At 67.4% G+C, this 26,086-nt stretch overlaps 1 protein-coding gene across 1 annotated transcript; it reads right to left on the reverse strand.

Moving 5' to 3' along the window:
- Positions 1–483: 483 nt before the first annotated feature.
- On the reverse strand, positions 484–24,218 carry UVSSA (UV stimulated scaffold protein A). Its single transcript, XM_062213298.1, is given in 14 exon segments — positions 484–1,142; positions 1,822–1,999; positions 3,517–3,619; positions 3,826–3,924; positions 3,926–4,010; positions 5,849–5,975; positions 6,132–6,308; positions 8,725–8,833; positions 14,261–14,389; positions 15,764–15,876; positions 18,981–19,277; positions 19,358–19,478; positions 19,633–19,963; positions 24,026–24,218. Coding segments are annotated over 14 exon segments (2,061 nt in total). The 5' UTR covers positions 24,124–24,218; the 3' UTR covers positions 484–1,048.
- Positions 24,219–26,086: the final 1,868 nt, after the last annotated feature.

Raw genomic sequence — 26,086 nt, forward strand, 5'->3', positions numbered from 1 at the left:
TAAGCAGTGGGTGTGCAGACTCAAACACACAGAGCGTCAGCCGTGACAGAGGTGGCTGTGCACCCAAGCCAGGCAGCGCCTGCCAGGCCTCGGCGGCCGGCCCTGCGGGTGTCACGAGGCCGGCCGAGCTGAGGCCCGCGGCGGAGGGCACAGGGCTCCCTCGGAGCAGGACTGGCGCACGGGGCCGCGACATTCAGCGGGGACGGCACTGTCTGGGGAAACCACAGAGCCAAGGCCGGGCCCTCCTCGCTCCGCACACACGGCCCAGCCCAGCACGGCCAGACGTCGGGATGCGCCGGCTCAAGTCCACACCTCACAGAGACCGGCGGGAGGAAAGGTGGCCTCGGAGCTCAGCAGGAAGGCGGCAGGCAAGAGCAGCCCACACGCAGGGAGCTCGGATAGCCAGAAACCCCAGCCCAGCCTCCCCTGGCCCGGGGCGGCCCTTGGACTCGGTGGGGGAGCTCCTGGCTCCTGTGGGGACAGTGCGACACTCCCACTCCATCAGGTAGAGAAAGTTTTTAATGACGTTCTGAGGGCAGCCAGCGGCACTGGAGGAGCGAGGCGGCACGGAGGCACTGGCGCCCTCAGCCGCTGCTGGTGGGGACCTGCACCCCCGGCCCTGAAAGCCGTCAAACGCGGCGCTGGGGTGGGGCAGCCAGGAGCAGGCCAGAGCTCGGGCCCACGGCCATCCAAAGGTGCATCCGCAGATGTCGGGGTGACGCCGAGAGGAGGGGTGTGTGGCACAGGGTTCACCGCACACATCAGAGACCCAGGCGAGCCAGCTCCGGGTCCTCGTGGCCCCAGCACCACGTGTTGGGAAGAGGCAGGGCGGTGGCCGCTGCCCTGTGTCTGCGTGGACAGCCTGTACGTGGTGTGGGTCCCCAGGCTCCGCCGGGTGCCGCCTCCTGGAGAGGAACTTGGGGGCACGCGGCCACGCTCACGGCTGGGGCCCCAAGCAGCCGCCGCAGGCACGGTCATCTCTGGGACAGGCCGCGGGCTGCTCAGGCCCCGCACACCGTGCGCCCGAGCGCCCTGGCGCCAGCAGCCGCTAGTTCAGCGCGTAGTTAAACTGGTTGGCAAACTTCTCGTGCTTCTTTCGGTCCATCTGGTTCATGGCGGCAACCACCCTGCGCACGGCAGCCCTGGGGGAAGCAGAGGAAGCTGGTCAGGGGCTCGGGCAGCCCCGCCGGCAGAAGCGGTGTGTGGCAGGGACCGGATTCCAAGGCCACGGTGCGGTCACACCTGGGGGTGCCGCCCCCCGCAGGCTGCCGGGCACTGCCATGGCTCCAGGCCACACAGCCCTGGGAGGAGCCAGCTCAGGGCCCTGCTGCCGTCCCCACAGAGGACCTGCCGGGTGCTGGGCAGAGCCCTGGGCCTCACGTCCAGTGCCCCTTCCCCTGACCCACACTGCCCCTGACCACAGTGGACAGGAGGGGCCGGACCTCACGGCCAGCGCCACAGGCAGCGCCAGCCCCACCAGGCGAGGTGGTGCCCTCTGAGCCTGGGAAGCCACCTCTGCCCCCTGCTCAGGCCGGGACGGCAGGAAGTGGCAGCCCTGGCCAGGCCCGGGGAAGACGCTGGGAGTGTTCTCGGGGCAGACCCTGCGCAGCAGGAGGGCGGCGGGGCCACGGCTCCACGGCTGGCACAGGCTGGGCTGCCAGTCCTCCCTGAGGTCACTGCAGTGGTCACCAAGGGGACTGACAGGGGCCATGACCAGGGCGGGGGCGGGGAGCGCCTGCCCAAGCCAGCACTGCCCCTCCCCCAGGAAGGGACGGCGACAGTGGCCGGGGCAGGCCTGGCCGGGGCTGCCGGGGCGCTTACTTGGCAAAGACCTTCTTCCCAATGCGCGTGCGGGCGGTGTCGGCCTGGCCCTTCAGGTCCGTGAGGCCGGGGTACTTCTGCCGCTTCCTCCCCCGGCCCTTCCCGCTGCACCGAGCCGAGCCGAGGTCCTCCCCCGTGGCCGCCTCCACGTCTCTCATGAACTCTGCGTCCTGCCAGCCTGCAAGCAAACCCTGCAGGTCAGGGCGGCCCGGTGCCAACCACTGTGACAGAGGCTCCGCCCGCCCATGCTGGACCCAGGGCAAGGTCCCAGGTCCCTCGAGAGGCAGAGGGGGCAACACAGAGCCGGCCCCACCGCCCCGCACACCTCCCAGGCTGGCTGGGGAGGAGACAGTGGCCAGTCCCACCCACAGGCTACACAGCTGCCTGCAGGAGGGACTGTGCCCTGCTCCTGGCCACGACCCCTGGAGACGCAGGCTGGCACCCGCAAGGCAGGGCTGTGCGCCCTGAGCAAGCCCGAGGGCAGCGGAGGCCGGGGGTCCTGGCGGGCTTTCGTCCCAGTGTGCCGTGAGGTCCCGACACAGCATCGGCCCAGCTCAGGTGACGGCAAAGCCACGCCAAGGTGCCCGTTCCCAGGGACGCGCCGCTCCCTGGGCCCCCACGGCGCTGGCAGCAGAAGCCACACAGACGGAGGGCGAGCTGGCCCCGGGCTGGGCTGGGTGAAGGAATACGGGCCGCACAATTCACAGACCAGCACCGATTAATCCCAGATTAAGGAAAACTGTCTGAACAGTTTATCTCCCAGTAATAAGCAGGCGCCGCAGTTTAGGAGCCCGGTGAATGCGGCGATTGTTTAAACACAAGGCAAAGACGCGGGGCCGGGGGAGACGGAGCGGGCATCGCGGGAAAATGAAGGAGCAATTTAGATCCTTTGAGGAAAATCAATAGGGGCCGTGCGGCCTTCCTGGGCGCCGGGGCCAAGCGCGGCGCGCATTGTCACCGAGGTTAGCGCCAGGGAAAAGAAAATTGCCCCGTGCGCGCGGGGCGGGATCGATCGGCAGTTAGCAGATGCTATTTCACATCTGACTGGCCGGCCCCGCCTCGTACCTGCCTGCTAACAAGTCGCCCGGCGCTGGGAAGCCACGTTCTCCTCGGGCTGACACAAGAAATAGGCACTTAATTTGCTCCCGAGCACCAGCCACCAGGGAAGGCCTTGCCGGAGATTAACAGGTCAGACCCCCCACCTCCCCGCGCCCCCGGCCGCACCTGCAGGCAGTGGGCTGAAGCTGGCTGGGACGGGACCCTGCAGCCACAGGAGGGAGGGAGCCAGGCTGGCCAGGGCCGCCAGCACAGGTGTGCCTGCAAGGCGGCCAGCAACCCGCGTAGGACTGCCAGCCGCAGGGTGCCAAGGGGCCGCAGAGCTGCCTCGGCCAGCCCAGGGCCGTGAGAGGACAGCGCTGCCCTCCAGGGCCAGGGTGGCCAGCTCAAGGCAGCCAGCAGCTTCTACCAGCGGGCTATGGACTTGGGGCCACTGCGTGGACACCCAGGGTACTGACCAGGGCCACACGCTCCCAGACAGGCACACGTGGCCTCGGTTCCTCCAGGGCCGGAGCAGCAGATGGGACCCCTATGGCACGGCTCCCGGGCCCCGCCCCCGCCCCACCCCCAACACTGGCCTGGGCACTTCCTCTGCTGCTGCTCCCGGGCCCCGCCCCCTCCCCGCCCCCCGGCACTGACCTGGGCGCTTCCTCTGCTGCCGCTGCTGCTCCCGGGCCCTGTCCGCGGGGTCGAGGGGCTGTCCCTGGTCATCTCTGGGGATGATCTTGCCGTGGAAGGGGCACTGCACAAGGACATGGCGGCTGTTGGGGGCGGGGTGTGCCAGCGCTGTGCGCCCCTCAAAGGGAGGGGTCCTGGGAGCTGCAGCCACCGGGAGGCGGCTCTGTCCCCTCCCAGCTCAGGGAAGGGTGCCGGTGACGGGAGCAGGGCCCGCACGGCAGGAGGTGGGGAGCCCTTTGGGTGCGGCCGGGCTGGCGGGGCAGGGCTCACCTTCAGCCGGTCCTGGCGCTGGCAGAGCTGGCCATCGGGCCTCAGGGCGCGGCACCGGTGCTGCACGGGCTCAAAGCTCCCAGCGAAGGGGATGCGGCGGGGTGTGGAGCGCCTCGGAGGCCTGGGCACTGTCCACCTCCTCCTGCACCTCACTGGGCTTCCAGAAGCGGTGCTCAGAGGGGGCTCTGCACGGCCAAGCAGAGAGCTGGCGTGGGCGTGGGCCAGGCCCCAGGACTGAGAAGCGCAGCCAGTCCTCGGCTCCTGCAGGGCCATCACGTGGCAAGACCCACACAGCCGGCTCTGCCGCCAGGGCGGTGGTGATGGCGGTGCTGTCCACGCGCTGGGAAGGGCTGGGACAAAGGTGCAGCTCCCCCTCTCCCCCCTCCCCCGTCCCCAACCTGCTGGAGACGTCCTGAGGGCACCCCCGCGCCACAGGGCTGCGCACTCTGCTCTCCCAGGACCCAAGTGCCCAGGGACACTGGGCAGCGGTGCGGACTACAGTGGCCATGGAAACGAGCCCCAGGCCCTCCCCACGTGGGGACGGCTGTGCCTGCCCAGGGCTGTGGAGTAGAGCCATGGCAGCCCTGCTCTCACTGATGGCCGCCACAGGTGCGGGCAGGGGGCAGGCCTGGGGCAGGGAGAGCCACACCTGCACCTCCCCCACCCCCACGCGGCTCACCTGCCTCCTGTTCCAACAGGCCACCAAAAAGGTCCACCCCCAGCAGCGGGTACAGGGACCAACACCAGGCACCCGCCAGCCCACCACTGGTCACGGGGCCCTTGCCACGCCCATGGCTGTGCCAAGGCCACCACCCAGGCTCTGTGGGCTGCTGGGGCAGGGCTGTGGGTAGTGCCCTCTGTCCCAGGCCTCAGGCTGCCCAGGTGGCAACACACAGTGGGGGCCATGGTGCCCCCCAGGCACTTTCCATGCTCCCTAGAAGACCGTGTGGGACCAGAGGGCGAGGTGGGGCCAGGGCAGGATGCTGGCTGCACTGCAACCCCTGGAGGGCGGGGCCTGGGCGGGACACTCTGCCTGAGGAGGAGGGGAGGTCCATCCCGTCCCCGCCCCCCACCCCGTCCGCACCTGGGGGCTGGGCAGACGGACGAGGGAGGACACCTGGGCGTGCTCGTCCCAGCCCTGGTCCAGCAGCACAGGCAGGGCTGAGTGGGCCATTGCACCCTGCCCCCGTCAGTCCTGACACAGGTGCCCTTCCAGCCGAGTGCTGGTCGGGACAGGGCCGTGGGCTCTGGCCTCGAGCCCGTGGTTCCCTGTGCCCGTGGTTCCCCGTGCCCGTGGTTCCCCACACCCGTGGTTCCCCGAGCCCGTGGTTCCCCACACCCGTGGTTCCCTACACCTGTGGTTCCCCGAGCCCGTGGTTCCTGAAGCCCGTGGTTCCCCGAGCCCGTGGTTCCCCACGCCTGTGGTTCCCCGTGCCCGTGGTTCCCCGTGCCCGTGGTTCCCCGAGCCCGTGGTTCCCTGAGCCCGTGGTTCCCTGTGCCCGTGGCTCCCCGTGCCCGTGGTTCCCTGTGCCCGTGGCTCCCCTCGCCCGTGGTTCCCCACACCCGTGGTTCCCCGTGCCCGTGGTTCCCGGAGCCCGTGGTTCCCTGTGCCCGTGGTTCCCTGTGCCCGTGGTTCCCTGAGCCCGTGGTTCCCGGAGCCCGTGGTTCCCCACACCCGTGGTTCCCCGAGCCTGTGGTTCCCCACACCCGTGGTTCCCCGAGCCCGTGGTTCCCCACACCCGTGGTTCCCTGTGCCCGTGGCTCCCCTCGCCCGTGGCTCCCCGTGCCCGTTGGTTCCCCACACCCGTGGTTCCCCGTGCCCGTGGTTCCCGGAGCCTGTGGTTCCCGGAGCCCGTGGTTCCCCGTGCCCGTGGTTCCCGGAGCCCGTGGTTCCCCGAGCCCGTGGTTCCCCACGCCCGTGGTTCCCCACGCCCGTGGTTCCCGGAGCCTGTGGTTCCCCGTGCCCGTGGTTCCCCACGCCCGTGGTTCCCCACGCCCATGGTTCCCCGTCTGCCCGACTCACTTGAGGATCTTCCCGGCCGCCAGCTGCTCGTCACCCCAGTAGCACAAGTCCACTCCGAAGGGCACCACAGGCGCCCGGGCCCGCTCCGCTGCCAGTTTCTGGGCCTCCTCCAGCCCGAGCGGGTGCCCTGCAGGGGCTGAGAGAGCAGAGCGGGTCAGGTGACCGCCCCCCTCCCCCACCCCACGCACTGCAGCCCTCATGAGCCCTGACCGCTGCCTGCAGGGCCCAGGCCCTCCCGAGGCCTGCTCCACAGTGCTGTGGCCTGAGCCTCAGGCGCAGGTGCGCTGGAGTCACCTGGAGGGGGGTGGCGGGGGCAGGTGGGCCTGAAGCCGCCGCAGCTGGGCGGCAGCAGAGGTGGGGTCTGACGCCTCCTCGTCCAGCCTCGTCCTCGTCCTCCCCGGCACGCCATGCGCCGTGCGGTCCTTCTCTGGGGTCAGCGGAGGGCCCTCAGGCGCCAGCCCTGAAACAGACATGCTGCTGCGGAGCCTGGCAGGGCCCCGGGAGCGCCGCACTGGGCCCTGTGGGCAGAGACGCAGGCACCAGGCCGCACCTGGAGCACAGGCAGGCCCTGCCCAGCACCGCCCACAGGCTGGAGATGGCGATGAGGTCACTAGGGACACCCACACCCCACGTCGAGTGCCCTCGCAACTCCGCGTCCTGCGAACACACCTGGGGAGACCTGCCCTGGGTGGCTGGCTTCTGGCTCCACCCTGGACCCAAGCCCTTGGTGGTTAACCTGCCGTGCCACAACACTCACCCTGAGAGCACAAGAGGAGGCCGAGGTGAAGCTGCACAGAACAGCACCTCTCACGGCCCCACCCACTCCACCGAGGCAGAGGCCGTGCATCCAACACGCACCCCTCACGGCCCCGCCCACTCCACCGAGGCAGAGGCTGGCACACAGAACACAGCCCGTGGCTGTGGGCCCTCGGTAGGCGGTCAGCTGGGGCACAGACCTTGTGTGCCCCCTCGTTGGCCCCGCTCCGGGGGCTCCACTCCTGTCCTTCTGACTGCTGTGGGCTGAGGGTGGAGGAGGTGGCCACTCTCAGAGGGCAGCAGGCTTGGCTGCCGCCATTGCAAGCTCTGAGCCTCACGGAGCTGGCACAGGGGTCCTAGCCCCACCGAGCTTCGCTCGCCACCACTTCCAGTGCCCTCCCCACTCACTGCTAATGGACAGATACCAGCGTGGCCAGCCACATGCATACATGCATGTACAGACACAGGCCAGCACACATGGGAGCCCCACGTGTGTACACATGCAGACATGCCAGTACACACAAAACTGCACGTGGACACGTACAGCATGCACAGGAACCATATCCTGCGCACGCACACATGGCCATAGGACAGCACACACAGGAGCCCCATGTGTGCACACACACACACAGACATGCCAGCACACATTAGGAACTGTACACCAACATGTGACAGCACGCACAGGAACCACACCGTGCACCCATATGGACATGCACGCAGACCAGCACACACATATACACACATGAAACATGCCAGCACACAGGAACTGCACATGGACATGTGACAGCACATACAGGAACCATACCCTGCACACACACACATGGACGCAGGCCAGCACACACAGGAACTGCACATGAACACGTGACAACACACATAGGAAGCACACACGTGCACACGGACGCAGGCCAGCACACATGGGAGCCCCACATGTGCACGCACAGGCACAGACACGCCGCACGTTGCACGTGGACGCACATGGGCCCAGACAGCAAGGCAGGGCGAGGCTGTGAACACTGTGACATTTACACAGACAACACGGCCAAAGATCAATACGGGAATGCCTAAGAGTTACAGGAATGAAACACACTTCTCATTGATTTGTTGTTTCAAGCCACTGAAGAGCAGGTGGGTGCACGTAGCACTGAGTGCCCCACGTCGGGAAAGCCACCTCGCTCCCAGTAGAACCAAAAGGCAGCCGGCACCCTGCGGGCACGAGGCCTTGCCCTGGGGACCCCGGCCCAACCCCTGCCCCGTGGGACCAACCCCGGTCAGGATCCTGGCTCAGGCCGACGCCGTGGCTGCCCTCGGATAGGGCCCTAGGAGTGCCGTCCCGTTTCTGGCTAGGCTGAACGAGTGGCACCGCCTGCCCGGGGCTCCGGGCACAGAGCAGGAGCAGGAAATCAATAGCAGGAAATGGAGAGGCAGGGCGGCCGCGGTGGCCGGCTCCGCGCCGGCGGTATTGATTTTACCTAGTTCAGCTGGCCTTGTAATTAAAATGTAAATTTGAGAAAGAGATTATGTCCTGACAGAAATGGGAGGATTATGGCGAGATAAAAGCCTCTCGTGAGCACTCCAGAACTGAACGGAGAGGGTGTGCCTCCGCCCACGGCTCCCCACCTGGGCCGGCCCCGACGCCTGGGGGCCCTCCCTGGGCGCCCCGGGTCTGCCCGCTGTGCACAGGCCCCTAGAGGTCTCCTGCAGACCCCAGGTCACTGGGGGCCCGCGGGCACCGGTGATGCTATGCCCCTCCTGGCCACTCACGCCCACCTGCCCGCTTCAGGACAGGGGCTGGGGTCTTCCCTTCCTGTCCACACAGGCAGGGGTTTCCGGGCCCCCGCCAGGGGCCAGCCACCACGGGAGATGCAGCGCCCCAAGTTCCCACCAAGAAACAGCGGTGTGGGGACCAGAAGCTCAGCGCCCAGCAGGAGCCTACTTCCATCACCCCTGTCCTTGGGGGGCTGCCCGTGGGGACTGGGGGCGTCCCTGGCCCCAAAGCGGGACCTGCCAGGGTCCCCGGGGGGCAGGCGCCAGGGAGGTCACAGCAAGTAACAGAGCAGCAACCTGAGCCGGGACCCCCAGGTGTCCACCGCCCCGCCCTTCCTCCTGCGCCCACCACTCACCATACTCCGGCCAGAGGTGGGCAGGGATGTGGGCCTCATACCCCTCCTTCTCGGGGACCTCCACGAAGTCTTCGTCTTCGTCCTCGTCCTCCTCCCCGGATGCCTGCATCTGTGGGAACAGCCCCAAGTGCAAAAATCTCCAGGCCATGCCTCTCACAGCCCTGCCCACGCGGCGCAGCATGGCACAGCGTGGCACAGCGCGGCACGGCACGCACGGACGCGGGAAGACGGGCTCCTCTGGAACATTCCCCCCAGGGCTGGTGAGAAGCCACCCCGGACAACTGGCTTCTCCTGCCGGACCCCTCACAGCCAGGCTGTGCAGGGGATGGGACCCCGTTCCTCATCCCATAAGACCCTGCTCCTGGCACCCACCGGGCCCCTGCACAGGTGAGCAGGCAGCAGCAGGACCCCCACACCCCAGGGACAGGTGTGCCAGGAGGGGCGCCCACAGCGCTGCGGGTCACTCCACAGGCGGCGGCCCAGCTGAAGGAAGCGTGTGGGGAGACCCTTGAGGAGAGGGGGCCCCAGCCCAGGGGACTGCGCAGCTCTCAGAGAACAGCTCGGGAAACACCGGCCACGGCAGCCCGGGGCACGCGGGCCTGGGCAGGATGCAAATGCGGGGCCGCCGCACATCTGGGCAGCGCGGGAGACATTAATCACCGCGTTGTGATTTCTGTTATCAGCCCAGCGCTGATCAAAAGGGAAGCCTGTCTCCAGCGCTGACCCGCGAAACGTCCCAATTATACTCTTTGGAAATGACAGGGGCACTTAACTCCCACACTGAGCAAATGACGGCCATCAATCACGCTGGAATAACAATGAGCCACGGACCTGAAAATTATTTTTGTATAGAATCTACCCAGGAATTTATGAAAGGTGGCGAGTGGCCCAAGGTTCTGGGCGCCGGCTGCCGGCGGCACAGCGCGCATCAAACACTAAACAGAATTTATGTGTTTTAATTTTCTAAAAGGTAGATGTGGCCGGGCCGCTACAATGCATAACACCGCGCCAGGCTTTAAATATGGGGGTCATTTCCATAAAATATTATGCTTATTGCCCACACCCCGGAATCTCAGCACGGACTTTTATCAAATCCTCAATTCCTAACAAATATCTAACTGTGGAGCTAACTACTAGGAATTACGCCACCGTCCTCTCCAGCTGAAGTTTATCTCTCTGACTACACTCCCAGCCCCGTCCCTCTTTGTTCTTAAATTAGCACTGAGAGGGCCCTCCGCGAGCACTGGGCGCCAGCTGCACCTGCCACGTGCCAGCCCTGGGCAGGACATCACCCCGGCCCCTGGCCTGGGCGTGGGGTGGGGGCAGACGCATTTCCCACAGGCCACGGAGCCGCGCGGCAGCCGGCCTCCTGCCCACCTCCCAGGGCACTGGGAAGGAGGCGGCGCCTGCCGAGGCACCGGGTCAGGGCCAGCCCTGTGCAGTGTTCCCAGGCGCTCACCTAAGCAGCCTCAGGGGGCGCCCCAGGACAGGCAGGTGAAGCCCTGGGGGACCGGGGAATCAGAGCCTGCAGCCAGTGGCTCCCCCCCCCCGCCCCCGCCCAGCCAGGTCCCCTCACGCGGCCACACGAGGGCGGGGAGGCCGGGCCTTCGCTGGCTTTAGGCAAATTGATTCTCACCCAGTTAAAAGGATTTAGAAAAATGAGCCTCCGCGATCATAATTAAACAAGCAATAAAACGGCTAAAATATACAACGCAATCAGTTTCCTGGCGCGGGGGCGGCGGGGAAGGCCCGGGGAGCGGCCTGCTGACTGCGGCTGCACACGCAGCTGGCCCGCTGGAGTAAACCCCGCACCATCTAATTAACTGGGCGCAGTCTCAATTACTTCTCACCCAGGAATCACTTTTGTGCAGTTTTATGCGTGTCTGTTTCCCTTTTTAAAAAAAAGAAAATGATGTAAGGCCTCGTCAGACAAGGGGGCCCGCGCTGCATCTGTCTGCCCGCGGCCTGACGGCCATGCGTTTAAAAACCCATTCTCTCTTATAAACCAAGAATTAAACGTGCTCAGCTGTGCGGCCGCCGCGCATCTGCTATTTATATGCTAATGCCCTCCCTGGAAGGCCGTGCAAATTGCCGGCCAGGCCAATATCTCAAGTGCATCTCCGGCTGCCAGGGTCGCACCTTCAGAGGACGGGCAGCCCCGTGTGGCGGCCACGCGGGCACCAGGGTGTGCCTCTCCGGAGCCAGGGGCTCTCCAGAAACGGCCCCAGGCCACCGCAGGCCCTTCTCTCGGCGACAGGGGGAGCACGGCCCGCACATCAACTTGCAGAGCGAGGCTAGGGCCGGCGTAGCCGCTCAGGTGAGGGACACGCCCGCCAGCCAGGCCAGGGTCTTCTGGGCACTCAGGCTGGGCAGCCCACTGTCCTGCCCGGACCTGTGAGCGTGGCCCGAGCACAGACCGGAGCGGCCCAGGACGGTGCCTGCAGCTCTCCTCCCAGCCCTGGGGGCTCGGGAGGCCAACCCCGACCCCCAGGCACACCTGGGGACAGGTGCAGGCCACAGCTAGGGCCTGTCCGAGGGGGACAGCATGGCTGCGGGCCCTGGGGATTCTGGTGCCTGAGCCCTGTCCTCAGGGACGGAGCAGCTCGGCCTTCAGCGTGAAGGCCCCCCCCCCCAAGGCTGACTCAGGGCCCCTCCCCACACCACAGCCTCAGGCCTCGGCTGAGGGCCCGGGACCCCTGCTGGCAGCCACCCCACACGCACCGTGTAGCGGTGCGGCAAACACGTGGTGCCCAGGGCGGGCAGACTGGCGGCCGGCGCACGCACACACAGCCGCCCGAGGGGGCGAGGACGCAGCCATGTGGTGGCCATGTCGGCCGCGTGGTTGGTGAGAACAAAGGCGTAAGGGAGACCCCTGACACCGCACCCGCATGGGTCTGCCCTCCCAGCGGGTGGGGAGTTGCTTGTTAATCACGCGGTAACTGGTGATCTCAGCCACGTGGCTAAGAGGCAGCCAGTGTAGAAGTTCTGTCCACGAGTGGGCCTCCCCACGGATCCCGCGCCCAGAATGGACACACTCACCCCACAGACCAGCTCCACGGCCCTCCACCGGCCCGCGCACTTTCTGAAGACCGAATCTACCAGGAAATGGGGCCCTTGGGACACTGGGGCGCCGGCCTTCCCCATCCAGTGCCTGGTCCAAATCCCGGCCCCACTCCTGCCCCCAGCACCCATGTGGGAGACCGGCATGGAGCCCCAGCCGCTGTGGGTAACTGGGGAGCGACCCAGCAGACGGGGTCCTTTCAGATAAAGACTTAGGAAACTTCGGGCAGAATCGACGGGGACAGGAGCTGGAAATGTTCTCTGAGGAGGGGGCGCCCGGGAGCCGCGTCCCCGCTGCGGGGCCTTCTGGGATACCTAAATCACGCGTTATTGAATTAGCGCCCTGCTCGGCGCGTGCTACACGCACAGTTAACGACGCTGAGCCGGCGCTAAGTGGGCAGCACCAAGGAAGTGATTTAAACCCTCCGTAAATTTTATTTGAGAATTAGCGAGGAACACCTCTTCATAATTTCTAATTAAAACAGCTCTAATTAAGAGATGCTCGTCATACACACACTCCCTCCCCCCGCCGCCCCAGGCGCACGGCAGAGCCGGCAGTGCCGCCGGCAGCAGCGGCAGCCGCCGAGATGCCCAGATAGGCCCAGATAGGCGACCGCGGCTCTATTCTGGGAAGCGGCTCCGGTGAGCACGGCTGCCACTCAGCGCGGCCGCCAATCGCTCCATCGGCTCCAGCTGCCAGCGCCGGCCAGCGCCGTCTCCCAGGCCTCTCGGCAGGCTTTCTCAGACCCGCCCTGTGGAGCAGGCCGACTGGCACGGCAGCGGCGCCTTCAGCTGCGGCCCCCGCCCCTGCAGCAGCGCCCGTGTCCGGCTGGGCCCTGGAGCTGCAGGGGCTGCCACCCCCCCCCCATGAGCAGGCTGAGACGGGGCCAGCGGTCAGCGGGAGCCGCGAGGGACCAGGGGGGGGGGGCAGCAGGGCCACAGTTGTCTCAACACAGCGCTGGCCCTGGCTCCCACGTCCGAGTCGCAAGGGAGCTTGCCGGGGCCCCTGAGAGTGTGGGGGCGGGAGTGGCAGAACCCGCAGGTCAGCCTGATGGACCCTTGCCACGCGAAGCTGGAGCTGCTGGCCAGAGCAGGCAGCGGCCCAGCACACACCCCAGCCGCTGCCCAGGCTGTGAGAGGCCAGGGGCAGCACCAGGGCCCCGTCCCAGGCCAAGATGTGAGGTCAGGCGCTGCGACCCTGGGGTTGGGCTCCGCCGGCCCTAGCACCTCCGCGGGCCAGAGAGGGCAGTGCAGGCCAGCGGTGCCTGGGCCTGGCGAGATCAGACCAGGCTGCCCAAGCGCCCTCACAGCCTCGTGGGCACCCACAGGCATGGCTGCCTGGGGCTACCCCATGGGCCACCAGCACAGGGCTGTCCACGGCCCGCAGAGCCCTCAGCAAGAGGACAAGGCAGACGCCCAGTGTGCAGGCCAGGCCAAGTGGCGCTGGAACCCCACGGGTGACAGTCCCCAGGCTCCACCCCGACAGGCACTAAGCCTGTAGACACAGGAAACTACTGCCCTCTGACCCCGAGGCTGGCTGCCTCCACAGGCACCCCACACGAGACCCACAAACTGACCCCCTCAGCAGGTGTCAGACCCAGCTCCCCCAGAACCAACCGCACCGTGGTGGGGGGAGCTGCAGAATTTAAATAAGGCAAGGCTGCCCCCTGCTGGCCCCCGGGGATCACACAGGCACAGAAAGCCGCCCGCTCAGAACTTGGGTCCCCAGGCCGCTGACCCACGGAGCCTCACTGGGAAGGCCACCGTCCACCAAGAGCAGCCCAGCGCCGTACTCTGAGCTGCAGGCTGGGGCTGACGTGGCGTTCAGGCCGGTCTTTCCCGGCAAGAGCCGCGTGCTTTACCCAAGGCCGCCTCTGGAGACCAGGCTCACAGCGGCCCCTCCAGGCCAGAGTCGGCAGTGGGGGACGCGGCGCCAGGACCCGGGGCTGGACCCGCGGTTTCACGCCAGCTGGGCCAGGCACAGCCCCGTCCCCGCTCCCCGCCGGTCTCTGCGGCTGCTGTCCAGGGCTGCTCTCACCCCATCACCAAGGGACCAGAGACGCTTCCCCCAGCTGGGCCAGGCACAGCCCCGTCCCCGCTCCCTGCCGGTCTCTGAGGCTGAGGGTGCTGTCCAGGGCTGCTCTCACCCCATCACCGAGGGACCAGAGACACTTCCCCATGCTCAGAGACGCAGCTCCTCCCCGCATGGTCAGGCCTGCAGCGGCCACAGCCCGGCACACCCCAGTGCCCATGCCCTGTCTCCAGCTGTGTCGCCGGCCAGGACACAGGTTTGGAAGCCGCTGTGCTTACCATCACAGGCTCCTCCACGGCCCCCTCCCCACAGACCCTCTCCTGATCCCCCACGGCAGGAAGCAGGCTCTCCAAAGCCTGAGACGCCTGCCTGCCAGGAACGAGTGAGTCCACGGCTCACGGCCCCAAGGCCCCCATGGCCCCACGCGCCCCAGCCCCCACTCACCCTGTGCCTCGGCCCTCCCCCGGGCTCAAGGTCCAGCTCTCCACACTTCCGCAGCGCGAGCTCCAGCTCCGTCTTCAGGTGGATGGCGCGCTTCAGGTGTGCGCCGTGGGTCTCCGCACGGGTGAACCGCTACAGGGCAGGTGCACGCTGGGAGGCCTGGGAACAGGCCACACGGGCACTCCCCCTCCCCGGCCCGGTGCCTACCCACCTGCACTTAGGCAGGAACAGGCCACATGGGCACGGCCCCCTCCCCAGCCCGGCGCCCGCCCACCTGCACCCAGTCGCACACGGCCGGCAGGAACAGGGAACACGGGCATGCCCCCCTCCCCGGGCCCGGCGCCCGCCCACCTGCACCCAGCTGCACACGGCCGGCAGGAACAGGGCACACGGGCATGCCCCCCTCCCCGGGCCCGGCGCCCGCCCACCTGCACCCAGCCGCACACGGCCGGCAGGAACAGGGCACACGGGCATGCCCCCCTCCCCGGGCCCGGCGCCCGCCCACCTGCACCCAGCCGCACACGGCCGGCAGGAACAGGGCACACGGGCATGCCCCCCTCCCCGGGCCCGGCGCCCGCCCACCTGCACCCAGCTGCACACGGCCGGCAGGAACAGGGCACACGGGCATGCCCCCCTCCCCGGGCCCGGCGCCCGCCCACCTGCACCCAGTCGCACACGGCCGGCAGGAACAGGGCACACGGGCATGCCCCCCTCCCCGGGCCCGGCGCCCGCCCACCTGCACCCAGTCGCACACGGCCGGCAGGAACAGGGCACACGGGCATGCCCCCCTCCCCGGGCCCGGCGCCCGCCCACCTGCACCCAGTCGCACACGGCCGGCAGGAACAGGGCACACGGGCATGCCCCCCTCCCCGGGCCCGGCGCCCGCCCACCTGCACCCAGTCGCACACGGCCGGCAGGAACAGGGCACACGGGCATGCCCCCCTCCCCGGGCCCGGCGCCCGCCCACCTGCACCCAGCCGCACACGGCCGGCAGGAACAGGGCACACGGGCATGCCCCCCTCCCCGGGCCCGGCGCCCGCCCACCTGCACCCAGCCGCACACGGCCGGCAGGAACAGGGCACACGGGCATGCCCCCCTCCCCGGGCCCGGCGCCCGCCCACCTGCACCCAGTCGCACACGGCCGGCAGGAACAGGGCACACGGGCATGCCCCCCTCCCCGGGCCCGGCGCCCGCCCACCTGCACCCAGCCGCACACGGCCGGCAGGAACAGGGCACACGGGCATGCCCCCCTCCCCGGGCCCGGCGCCCGCCCACCTGCACCCAGTCGCACACGGCCGGCAGGAACAGGGCACACGGGCATGCCCCCCTCCCCGGGCCCGGCGCCCGCCCACCTGCACCCAGCCGCACACGGCCGGCAGGAACAGGGCACACGGGCATGCCCCCCTCCCCGGGCCCGGCGCCCGCCCACCTGCACCCAGCCGCACACGGCCGGCAGGAACAGGGCACACGGGCATGCCCCCCTCCCCGGGCCCGGCGCCCGCCCACCTGCACCCAGTCGCACACGGCCGGCAGGAACTTGTTGCGGATGAGCTTCAGCGCGTCACGGGCGGCGTGGATGACAGCCATGTTGTCTTCGTTCTCCCGAACCCTCAGGCTGTCTGGAGTGGGGTGCACGGGCTCAGAGGGCACAGCGCACAGCCTGGGGGACCCACCAGACACCCACTGTTCCTAGCCACGGCCGGAAGGCGTGGCCCGAGCCTTCCCTACAAGAACCCAGGTCTCAGGGTTCCGCACGGGATGGTTCTGGCTCACACTGAACCCCTCCCCACGGCTCTGCCACCTAGGCTGTGACCACCCCTCCTCTGACAGCGCCCGCGCCTCGCCCAGCCTCTGCCGTGAGCTCCCCGCCACACCACAGCTTCCGGTGAGGGCGGCAGGCACGGGAGCTGACCAGGCCACCAGCACTAATGCAGTCTGTGCCCAGCCCAGGTGCGGCCCTCAGGGCCGGCCACCTCCACCTGGTGCAGGGGCACAGAGCAGGTGCCCCAGATGCCCCCAGTGGGGGGTGTGGTGCTGCAAGGGAGATGGGCTATGGGGAAACTGAAGCCGTGGCCATACGTGTCCCTTCCTGTCATGCCTTGTGCTGTGGAAAACATGGCAAGAAACCGCTTCTACACAAGGTTTCCTGTCCAGCAGGGCCAGTGGCCTGGAGACTGGGCGTGGGTGGGGCTTGCTCAGGGTGCCGCCGAGGCCTGGTATGTGTGTGTATGGGGGGTCGCCCATGCAGAGGCCATGCGGGAGCCCCCAGCCCATCTGCCACCCAGCCCTCCCCAAGCACCTGTGGACAGCTCCACATCCAGCGTGTGCCAGAGAGGAGCCCCCAGCAAGCAAGCCGGCCCCGCCCAGGCACCTGCAGACAGCTCCAGGTCCAGCCAGCAGGCCCCGCCCCGCCTGGCCCCGCCCCGCCCAGGCACCAGCAGACAGCTCCAGGTCCAGCCAGCAGGCCCCGCCCCGCCCCGCCCAGGCACCTGCAGACAGCTCCAGGTCCAGCCAGCAGGCCCCGCCCCGCCCCGCCCCGCCCGGGCACCTGCAGACAGCTCCAGGTCCAGCCAGCAGGCCCCACCCCGCCCCGCCCCGCCCCGCCCCGCCCAGGCACCAGCAGACAGCTCCAGGTCCAGCCAGCAGGCCCCGCCCCGCCTGGCCCCGCCCCGCCCCGCCCAGGCACCAGCAGACAGCTCCAGGTCCAACCAGCAGGCCCCGCCCCGCCTGGCCCCCGCCCCGCCCCGGCACCTGCAGACAGCTCCAGGTCCAGCCAGCAGGCCCCGCCCCGCCTGGCCCCGCCCCGCCCCGCCCAGGCACCAGCAGACAGCTCCAGGTCCAGCCAGCAGGCCCCGCCCCGCCCCGCCCAGGCACCTGCAGACAGCTCCAGGTCCAGCCAGCAGGCCCCGCCCCGCCCCGCCCAGGCACCTGCAGACAGCTCCAGGTCCAGCCAGCAGGCCCCGCCCCGCCCGGGCACCTGCAGACAGCTCCAGGTCCAGCCAGCAGGCCCCGCCCCGCCCCGCCCCGCCCGGGCACCTGCAGACAGCTCCAGGTCCAGCCAGCAGGCCCCGCCCCGCCCCGCCCGGCCCCGCCCCGCCCGGCCCCGCCCAGGCACCTGCAGACAGCTCCAGGTCCAGCCAGCAGGCCCCGCCCCACCCCGCCCGGCCCCGCCCCGCCCCGCCCGGGCACCAGCAGACAGCTCCAGGTCCAGCCAGCAGGCCCCGCCCCGCCCCGCCCCGCCCGGGCACCTGCAGACAGCTCCAGGTCCAGCCAGCAGGCCCCGCCCCACCCCGCCCGGCCCCGCCCCGCCCCGCCCGGGCACCAGCAGACAGCTCCAGGTCCAGCCAGCAGGCCCCGCCCCGCCCCGCCCCGCCCGGGCACCTGCAGACAGCTCCAGGTCCAGCCAGCAGGCCCCGCCCCACCCCGCCCGGCCCCGCCCCGCCCAGGCACCAGCAGACAGCTCCAGGTCCAGCCAGCAGGCCCCGCCCCGCCCCGCCCCGCCCGGCCCCGCCCCGCCCCGCCCGGGCACCAGCAGACAGCTCCAGGTCCAGCCAGCAGGCCCCGCCCCGCCCCGCCCCGCCCGGGCACCTGCAGACAGCTCCAGGTCCAGCCAGCAGGCCCCGCCCCACCCCGCCCGGCCCCGCCCCGCCCGGGCACCTGCAGACAGCTCCAGGTCCAGCCAGCAGGCCCCGCCCCACCCCGCCCGGCCCCGCCCCGCCCCGCCCGGGCACCAGCAGACAGCTCCAGGTCCAGCCAGCAGGCCCCGCCCCGCCCCGCCCCGCCCGGGCACCAGCAGACAGCTCCAGGTCCAGCCAGCAGGCCCCGCCCCGCCCCGCCCCGCCCGGCCCCGCCCCGCCCCGCCCGGGCACCAGCAGACAGCTCCAGGTCCAGCCAGCAGGCCCCGCCCCGCCCCGCCCCGCCCGGGCACCAGCAGACAGCTCCAGGTCCAGCCAGCAGGCCCCGCCCCGCCCCGCCCCGCCCCGCCCCGCCCGGGCACCTGCAGACAGCTCCAGGTCCAGCCAGCAGGCCCCGCCCCACCCCGCCCGGCCCCGCCCCGCCCCGCCCGGGCACCAGCAGACAGCTCCAGGTCCAGCCAGCAGGCCCCGCCCCGCCCCGCCCCGCCCGGGCACCTGCAGACAGCTCCAGGTCCAGCCAGCAGGCCCCGCCCCACCCCGCCCGGCCCCGCCCCGCCCCGCCCGGGCACCAGCAGACAGCTCCAGGTCCAGCCAGCAGGCCCCGCCCCGCCCCGCCCCGCCCGGGCACCAGCAGACAGCTCCAGGTCCAGCCAGCAGGCCCCGCCCCGCCCCGCCCCGCCCCGCCCCGCCCGGGCACCTGCAGACAGCTCCAGGTCCAGCCAGCAGGCCCCGCCCCACCCCGCCCGGCCCCGCCCCGCCCCGCCCGGGCACCAGCAGACAGCTCCAGGTCCAGCCAGCAGGCCCCGCCCCGCCCCGCCCCGCCCGGGCACCTGCAGACAGCTCCAGGTCCAGCCAGCAGGCCCCGCCCCGCCCCGCCCGGGCACCTGCAGACAGCTCCAGGTCCAGCCAGCAGGCCCCGCCCCGCCCCGCCCGGCCCCGCCCCGCCCGGCCCCGCCCGGGCACCTGCAGACAGCTCCAGGTCCAGCCAGCAGGCCCCACCCCGCCCCGCCCCGCCCGGGCACCTGCAGACAGCTCCAGGCCCCGCCCCGCCCCGCCCGGCCCCGCCCCGCCCGGCCCCGCCCAGGCACCTGCAGACAGCTCCAGGTCCAGCGTGTACTTGCGCGAGCCCAGCCCGTGGCTGCGCACGAAGTCTTCGCGGTCGCTGTCGGCCTCGTCTTCCGAGGAGCCCTCGGGGGCGGCCTGGGGCGGCCCCGCCCCAGGACCGGGCGCCAAGTCCCTGCTGCAGCACGGCTGCTCCTCGTCCTGCGGGCCGGGGGCCCCGGGGAGGAAGCTGGCCTGCGGGCCTGGCGCGAGGTCAAAGGGCAGCAGCAGCCGGACGCAGCTCTCCACTTCCGCCAGGCAGGCCCCCACCTCTCCAGACGCATCTGCCGGACGGAGAGCGAGGCGCGGTCACCAAGGAGCCCTCGGCCAGGCCCTGCCCGCACAGAGGGGGCCCGGGGCGTGCCTTCCATCTCCCGGGCGGCCTGCTCGGCTCGCTCTCTGTGGATCTTGTCCAAGTGCTTCCGCCTCTCCTCCTCCCGCCTCCGCTGTGCCACAGTCCTCGCGTCCACGTCCTGAAAGTCCACCTGCGAGGTCGCGAGGGGAGGTGAGCCTGCCCGGCGGCCGGGGCCGGGGCTCTGCCGGGGGCACGGGGGAGAGCTCGCTCCGCGCGAGGTCACACGGGCCTGGACCCGGCCAGGGCCCCTCCCGGGGGCAGGGCTCCGTCCGCCCGGCGCCCACCTTCTTGGTGTTTCTCAGGAAGTGGTAGCCCACGGCCAGCTTCTTGTAGGCGCCCCCGAACCGCTCGTTCCACTCGGCCACGGCCCGCACGGCCGCCTGCCGCAGCCTCTGCGCCGCCTCCCTGGGGGGCGGCAGGGGCTGCTCGCAGTCCGTGCCCAGCGTCAGCTCCAGGAGCTCCCGGAAGTCGGCGACCACCAGCGTCCGGAAGTGGTGCGACCTGGCGAAGAGCGCGGCCAGCACCTGGAAGGCCGAGAGGCGGACCTCGGCGTGCTCGCGGCCCAGCTGCGTCATCAGCAGGCGGTGGGCGTGGCCCAGCTGCTCCTCCGAGGACCTGGGGGCGGGGCGGGGGCGGGTCGGCGGCTGCCAGGCTCCCCTCCCCGCCCGCACTCAGACACACGCATGCACACTCAGACATGCACTGTCAGACACGTGTGCACAGCCACACAGTCACACACGCAGACACGAGCACACTGTCACAGTCACACATCCACACACACGCACTCATAGACACACATTCACTCAGACATGTACACACATAGTCACACACACTGTCACACACACGCACTTGCACACTCAGACATGCACTGTCAGACACGTGTGCACAGTCACACAGTCACACACGCAGACACGAACACACTGTCACAGTCACACATCCACACACACGCACTCATAGACACACATTCACTCAGACATGTACACACAGTCATAGTCACACACAGTCAGTCACACACACGCACTCACACACACGCACACTCAGACATGCACTGTCAGACACGTGTGCAGTCACACACGCAGACACGAACACACTGTCACAGTCACACATCCACACACACGCACTCATAGACACACATTCACTCAGACATATACACACATAGTCACACACACTGTCACACACACGCACTCACACACATGCACACTCAGACATGCACTGTCAGACATGTGTGCACACACAGTCACACACGCAGACACGAACACACTGTCACAGTCACACAGTCATACACACGCACTCATAGACACAGACACGAGCACATTCACTCAGACACGTACACACATAGTCACACACACACATACACTGTCACAGTCACACACACGCATTCAGACACATAGACGCTGTCAGCCACACACACACTCATAGACACAAACACATTCACTCAGACATGTACACACAGTCATAGTCACACACTGTCAGTCACACACACACACTCACACACATGCACACTCAGACATGTACTGTCAGACACATGTACAGTTACACAGCCACACGCATGCACACACAGCCACACACGCAGACACGAACACACTGTCACAGTCACACACTGTCACACACACACGCACTCATAGACACAGACACAAACACATTCACTCAGATATCTACACACATAGTCACACACACTGTCAGTCACACACACACTGTCACAGTCACACACACGCATTCAGACACATACACACTGTCAGCCACACACACACTCATAGACACAAACACATTCACTCAGATATCTACACACAGTCATAGTCACATACACACTGTCAGTCACACACACGCACTCACACACATGCACAGACATGTACTGTCAGACACGTGTGCAGTTATACAGCCACACGCATGCACACACAGTCACACACGCAGACACGAACACACTGTCACAGTCACACACATACACACTGTCACAGTCACACACGCACTCACACAGCCACAGTCACACTGTCAGTCACACACAGACACATACACACTGTCACAGACACACACACACGCACTCACAGACACACAGACACGAACACATTCACTCAGACACGTACACAGTCACACACATAACACATACACACTGTCACGGTCACACACATGCACTCAGACACACACATGCTCACTCAGACATGTACTGTCAGAGACATGCGTGCATTTATACAGCCACACACATGCACAGTCACATAGTCACACACGCAGACACACATTGTCACAGTCACACACACGCACTCAGCCACACACTGTCACAGTCACACACACACAAACACAGTCACAGTCATGCACACGCACTCACACACATATACACAGTCACACACACTCGTAGACACACACAGACAAGAACAGACATGTACACACTGTCACACACACTCAGACACACAGACATGAACACATTCACTCAGATACGTACACAGTGTCACAGTCACACACACTCAGACACAGACACGAACAACACACACGTACACACTGTCACACACAGAGAGACACGAACACAGACACGTACACACTGTCGGTCACACACACACTCAGACACACAGACACAAACACATTCACTCAGATACATACACACTATCACAGTCACACACACAATCACGAACACATTCACTCAGATACATATACACTGTCACACTCACATGCACTCACATTCACTGACACATACACACATGCAGAAATACAACTCACACACAAGATATGAACATTCACACACTGTCACACAATCACATACATGCAGACACAGTCACACACACAGACATGCACACAAACTCAGACACACACACAGTCACATGGACACGAGCACACTCACACACAGACACGCACTCAGACATGCACACCCAGACCCACACACGAACACGTTCACCCAGACACAATCACATGCATGCACACTCACATACACACTCATACACATACATGCATTTAGACACCCAGAGTCAGACACAAACACTCACACAGCCACACACATGCAAACACACACACAGGGGAACACACACATACACTGTCACCTACAGTCACATTGACACAAGCACTCTCTCACACAGCCACACACATAGGAACACACACACACATACAGCAGGCGCCTACCCACTCTCAGAGGCAGTCAACTCAGAGTGGAGCCGAGCCAAAGCTGGGAGCCAGGAACCCAACGGCCTGGAGTCAGAGCTGGGCTGGAGCCCAGGCACCCACTGTGTCCCGAGGTCCACGCCCCTCACAGCAGCTGTGGCAACACGCCCGAGACACGCCCGGTCCAGAGAACCAGGACTCCAGCACGCAGGAGTGGGCAGAGGCCCTCGGGGCTCCCTGGCCAGTGGCCATTCTGGGGTTCCCCAGGCGTGCAGCAAAACCTGACCTGAGCTGGAACCTGACCCAAGTCCTCCTCCTGCCCAGATCACCGGACCCCGGGGAACACGGTGACCCACGTCCTGTCCCGCACACACGGGACACAGATCACCGGACCCCGGGGAACACGGTGACCCACGTCCTCCTGCACACATGGGACACAGATCACCGGACCCCGGGTACACGGTGACCCACGTCCTGTCCTGCACACACGGGACACAGATCACCGGACCCCGGGTACACGGTGACCCACGTCCTGTCCTGCACAGATCACCGGACCCCGGGGAACACGGTGACCCATGTCCTGTCCTGCACAGATCACCGGATCCCGGGTACACGGTGACCCACGTCCTGTCCTGCACAGATCACCGGACCCCGGGGAACACACGTGACCCACGTCCTGTCCCGCACACACGGGACACAGATCACCGGACCCCGGGTACACGGTGACCCACGTCCTGTCCTGCACAGATCACCGGACCCCGGGGAACACGGTGACCCATGTCCTGTCCTGCACACACGGGACACAGATCACCGGACCCCGGGTACACGGTGACCCACGTCCTCCTGCACACACGGGACACAGATCACCGGACCCCGGGGAACACGGTGACCCACGTCCTGTCCTGCACAGATCACCGGACCCCGGGTACACGGTGACCCACGTCCTGTCCTGCACACACGGGACACAGATCACCGGACCCCGGGTACACGGTGACCCACGTCCTGTCCCGCACAGATCACCGGACCCCGGGTACACGGTGACCCACGTCCTGTCCTGCACACACGGGACACAGATCACCGGACCCCGGGGAACACGGTGACCCACGTCCTGTCCTGCACAGATCACCGGACCCCGGGTACACGGTGACCCACGTCCTGTCCTGCACAGATCACCGGACCCCGGGTACACGGTGACCCACGTCCTGTCCTGCACACACGGGACACAGATCACCAGACCCCGGGTACACGGTGACCCACGTCCTGTCCTGCACAGATCACCGGACCCCGGGTACACGGTGACCCACGTCCTGTCCCGCACAGATCACCGGACCCCGGGTACACGGTGACCCATGTCCTGTCCTGCACACACGGGACACAGATCACCAGACCCCGGGTACACGGTGACCCACGTCCTGTCCTGCACAGATCACCGGACCCCGGGAACACGGTGACCCACGTCCTGTCCTGCACAGATCACCGGACCCCGGGGAACGCTGCTGGAAGCTCCCAGCCCGGCCCTCAGACGGGGGAGCCTCAGCCCCGCACACGGACGGGCCCCGGGCCCGCGGACACGCACAGGCGCCGGCCGCCACCTACTTGCAGATCCGCTTCAGCTCCTTCATCTTCTCGGGGCTCAGCTGCGGCTCCCCGGAGGTGGTGAGCTGCTCCACCAGCTGCGGCAGGCTCGCGTCCATGTCCGCGGGGGCGCCGGCCGGAGTGCCGGAAGCGGACGCCGGGGCCCGGCTCGCCACCGGCCCGGGAGCGGCCGGCCCGTCCCCGCCCCCAGCCCCCGGACCTCCCCGCCCCGCGCCGAGCGACGCCGGCCCCCACCCGGCGACATGGTCGCCCCGCCCCTTCCGGCACAGGGCCCGCCCCCGCCGCGTGCCGCAGAGCTGTGTAGCCATTGGCCCCCCCGGTTCCGACGTTACGGGAGAGGCGGGCAGAACGACGGTGTTCGGCGCTGCCCCGCCCCTTCCGGCGCAGGCCCCGCCTGCTATCTCGTGGCCCCCGGAGCTCGGCAACCAATGGCTTGCCTTGGCGCAGAGGGCCGAGGCCTGCGTGGTGACGCGCACGCTTCCGGCGAGGGCGGGGCGGCAAGGAAGCCGACGCGCGAGAAAAAGGAGGCGGGAGGGCGCAGCAAGCCCTTAAAGGGGAACGCGCGCGCGCGCGGCAGCAGGGGCGGGGTCGGCTGGGCCCCGAGGCCCGCCGGGAATCTGAGGCCCAGGTCTGCGCGCCTTGCCGGGTCCGGGCCCGGGCTCTCCGCAGGCCGGCAGCGCCGGGTGGGCGTCTTCGGGCCGTCCCAGGGTCGTGGGCGGCAGCCGCGGAGACTTGGGCCCGCGCCCCTGCTCCGTGCGCCCGCCCAGGCGCCGAGCGGGGCGTCTCGGGACCCTCGGGAGCCCCGGGAAGCCGCCCCGCAGGCCGCCCCGCCGCAGCTCGGCCCCGCAGGGCCCCCGCACGCTGCCCGTTTGCCCGGCACCGCGGAGGACCCGTGGGCAGACAGGTTCCCAGAAGACGCGCCCTGCGCACCTGCGTCCGCCCGGCCCTGCCCTCGCTGGGCCCCAGGACAGGGGTCCTTGGCTGCGCGATGCCGGGAGCTCGGTGGATTCCAGGCGATCTGAACGCGGGATGAGCCCTGACGGCGACTGGAGGGGCAGGAGAGCGAGCAGGGGCCGCCATCCCACCCGGCTCCCTGCTGTGGCCTGGGAAAGCGGAGGATGGCCCAGGTGCTTGGGCCCCTGCACCTGCGTGGGGGACCCGGAGGAAGCTCCTGGCTCCTGGCTTCGGGTCAGCACAGCTCTGACCAACTGTTGCGGCCAACTGGGGAGTGAACCAGCGGATGGAAGACCTCTCTCCCTCTGCCTCTCAAATAAGAATCTTAAAGTAGTAAAAAAAATTGCAAAGATGAGCTGAAATCAGTTAAATAGAAAAAGATAGGGGTGTAAAAGCCTAGAAGATGTTTCTTTGAAATAATGAATAAAATTAAAAAGCCTCTAGCTAGACTGAAGAAAAAATAAGAACTAAATTACCAATTAGTGATCCACGGAAGTCAGAGACCTCACACAGACCCCACACGGGAGTCACATGGAGCCACGGGTCCCGCACTGAGTCCACAGGGCCCACAGAGTCATCACTATAGATCTACAGAAAAGTCATCAATACACAGCCTGTGGACATTACAAAATGGATAACCTTATGCCAGCAGACGCTACAACTTAAATAAGTGGATAAAGTCCTTAGGCTAGAAACCACTGAAACAGATGAAAGAAGAAAGACCTGATCGGTTATTAAAGAAACGCAGGTCAGAACTAGAAGTCTTCCTACAGAGAATTCCAGCCCCAGGTTATTCCACCAAGTTATATCAAGCATTTTAGGAAAAAATCATCTATTTTCACACAAACCTTTTCAGGAAATACATGAGGAGGGAAGAATGTCCAACCCATTCTTGAGCTCCGAACACGTGATCCTAAAACCAGACTGACGCATCGGCCAAGAACCCTCAGGTACACGGCTGCAGGGTCCACAGCAGAGGCCGGCCAGTCCCACCCAGCACCGGGGGAACAGCACTTCCCTCAGAGGCGGTGGGACGGCTCAGAATCAGCCGAGAGGGGGCAGTGTTCAGCCTTCCCAGAAGGAGCCCGAGCCCCACTGCAGGGACCC

Source organism: Lepus europaeus, chromosome 16 (genome assembly GCF_033115175.1).
Source record: "Lepus europaeus isolate LE1 chromosome 16, mLepTim1.pri, whole genome shotgun sequence".
Taxonomy (NCBI): Eukaryota; Metazoa; Chordata; class Mammalia; order Lagomorpha; family Leporidae; genus Lepus; species Lepus europaeus.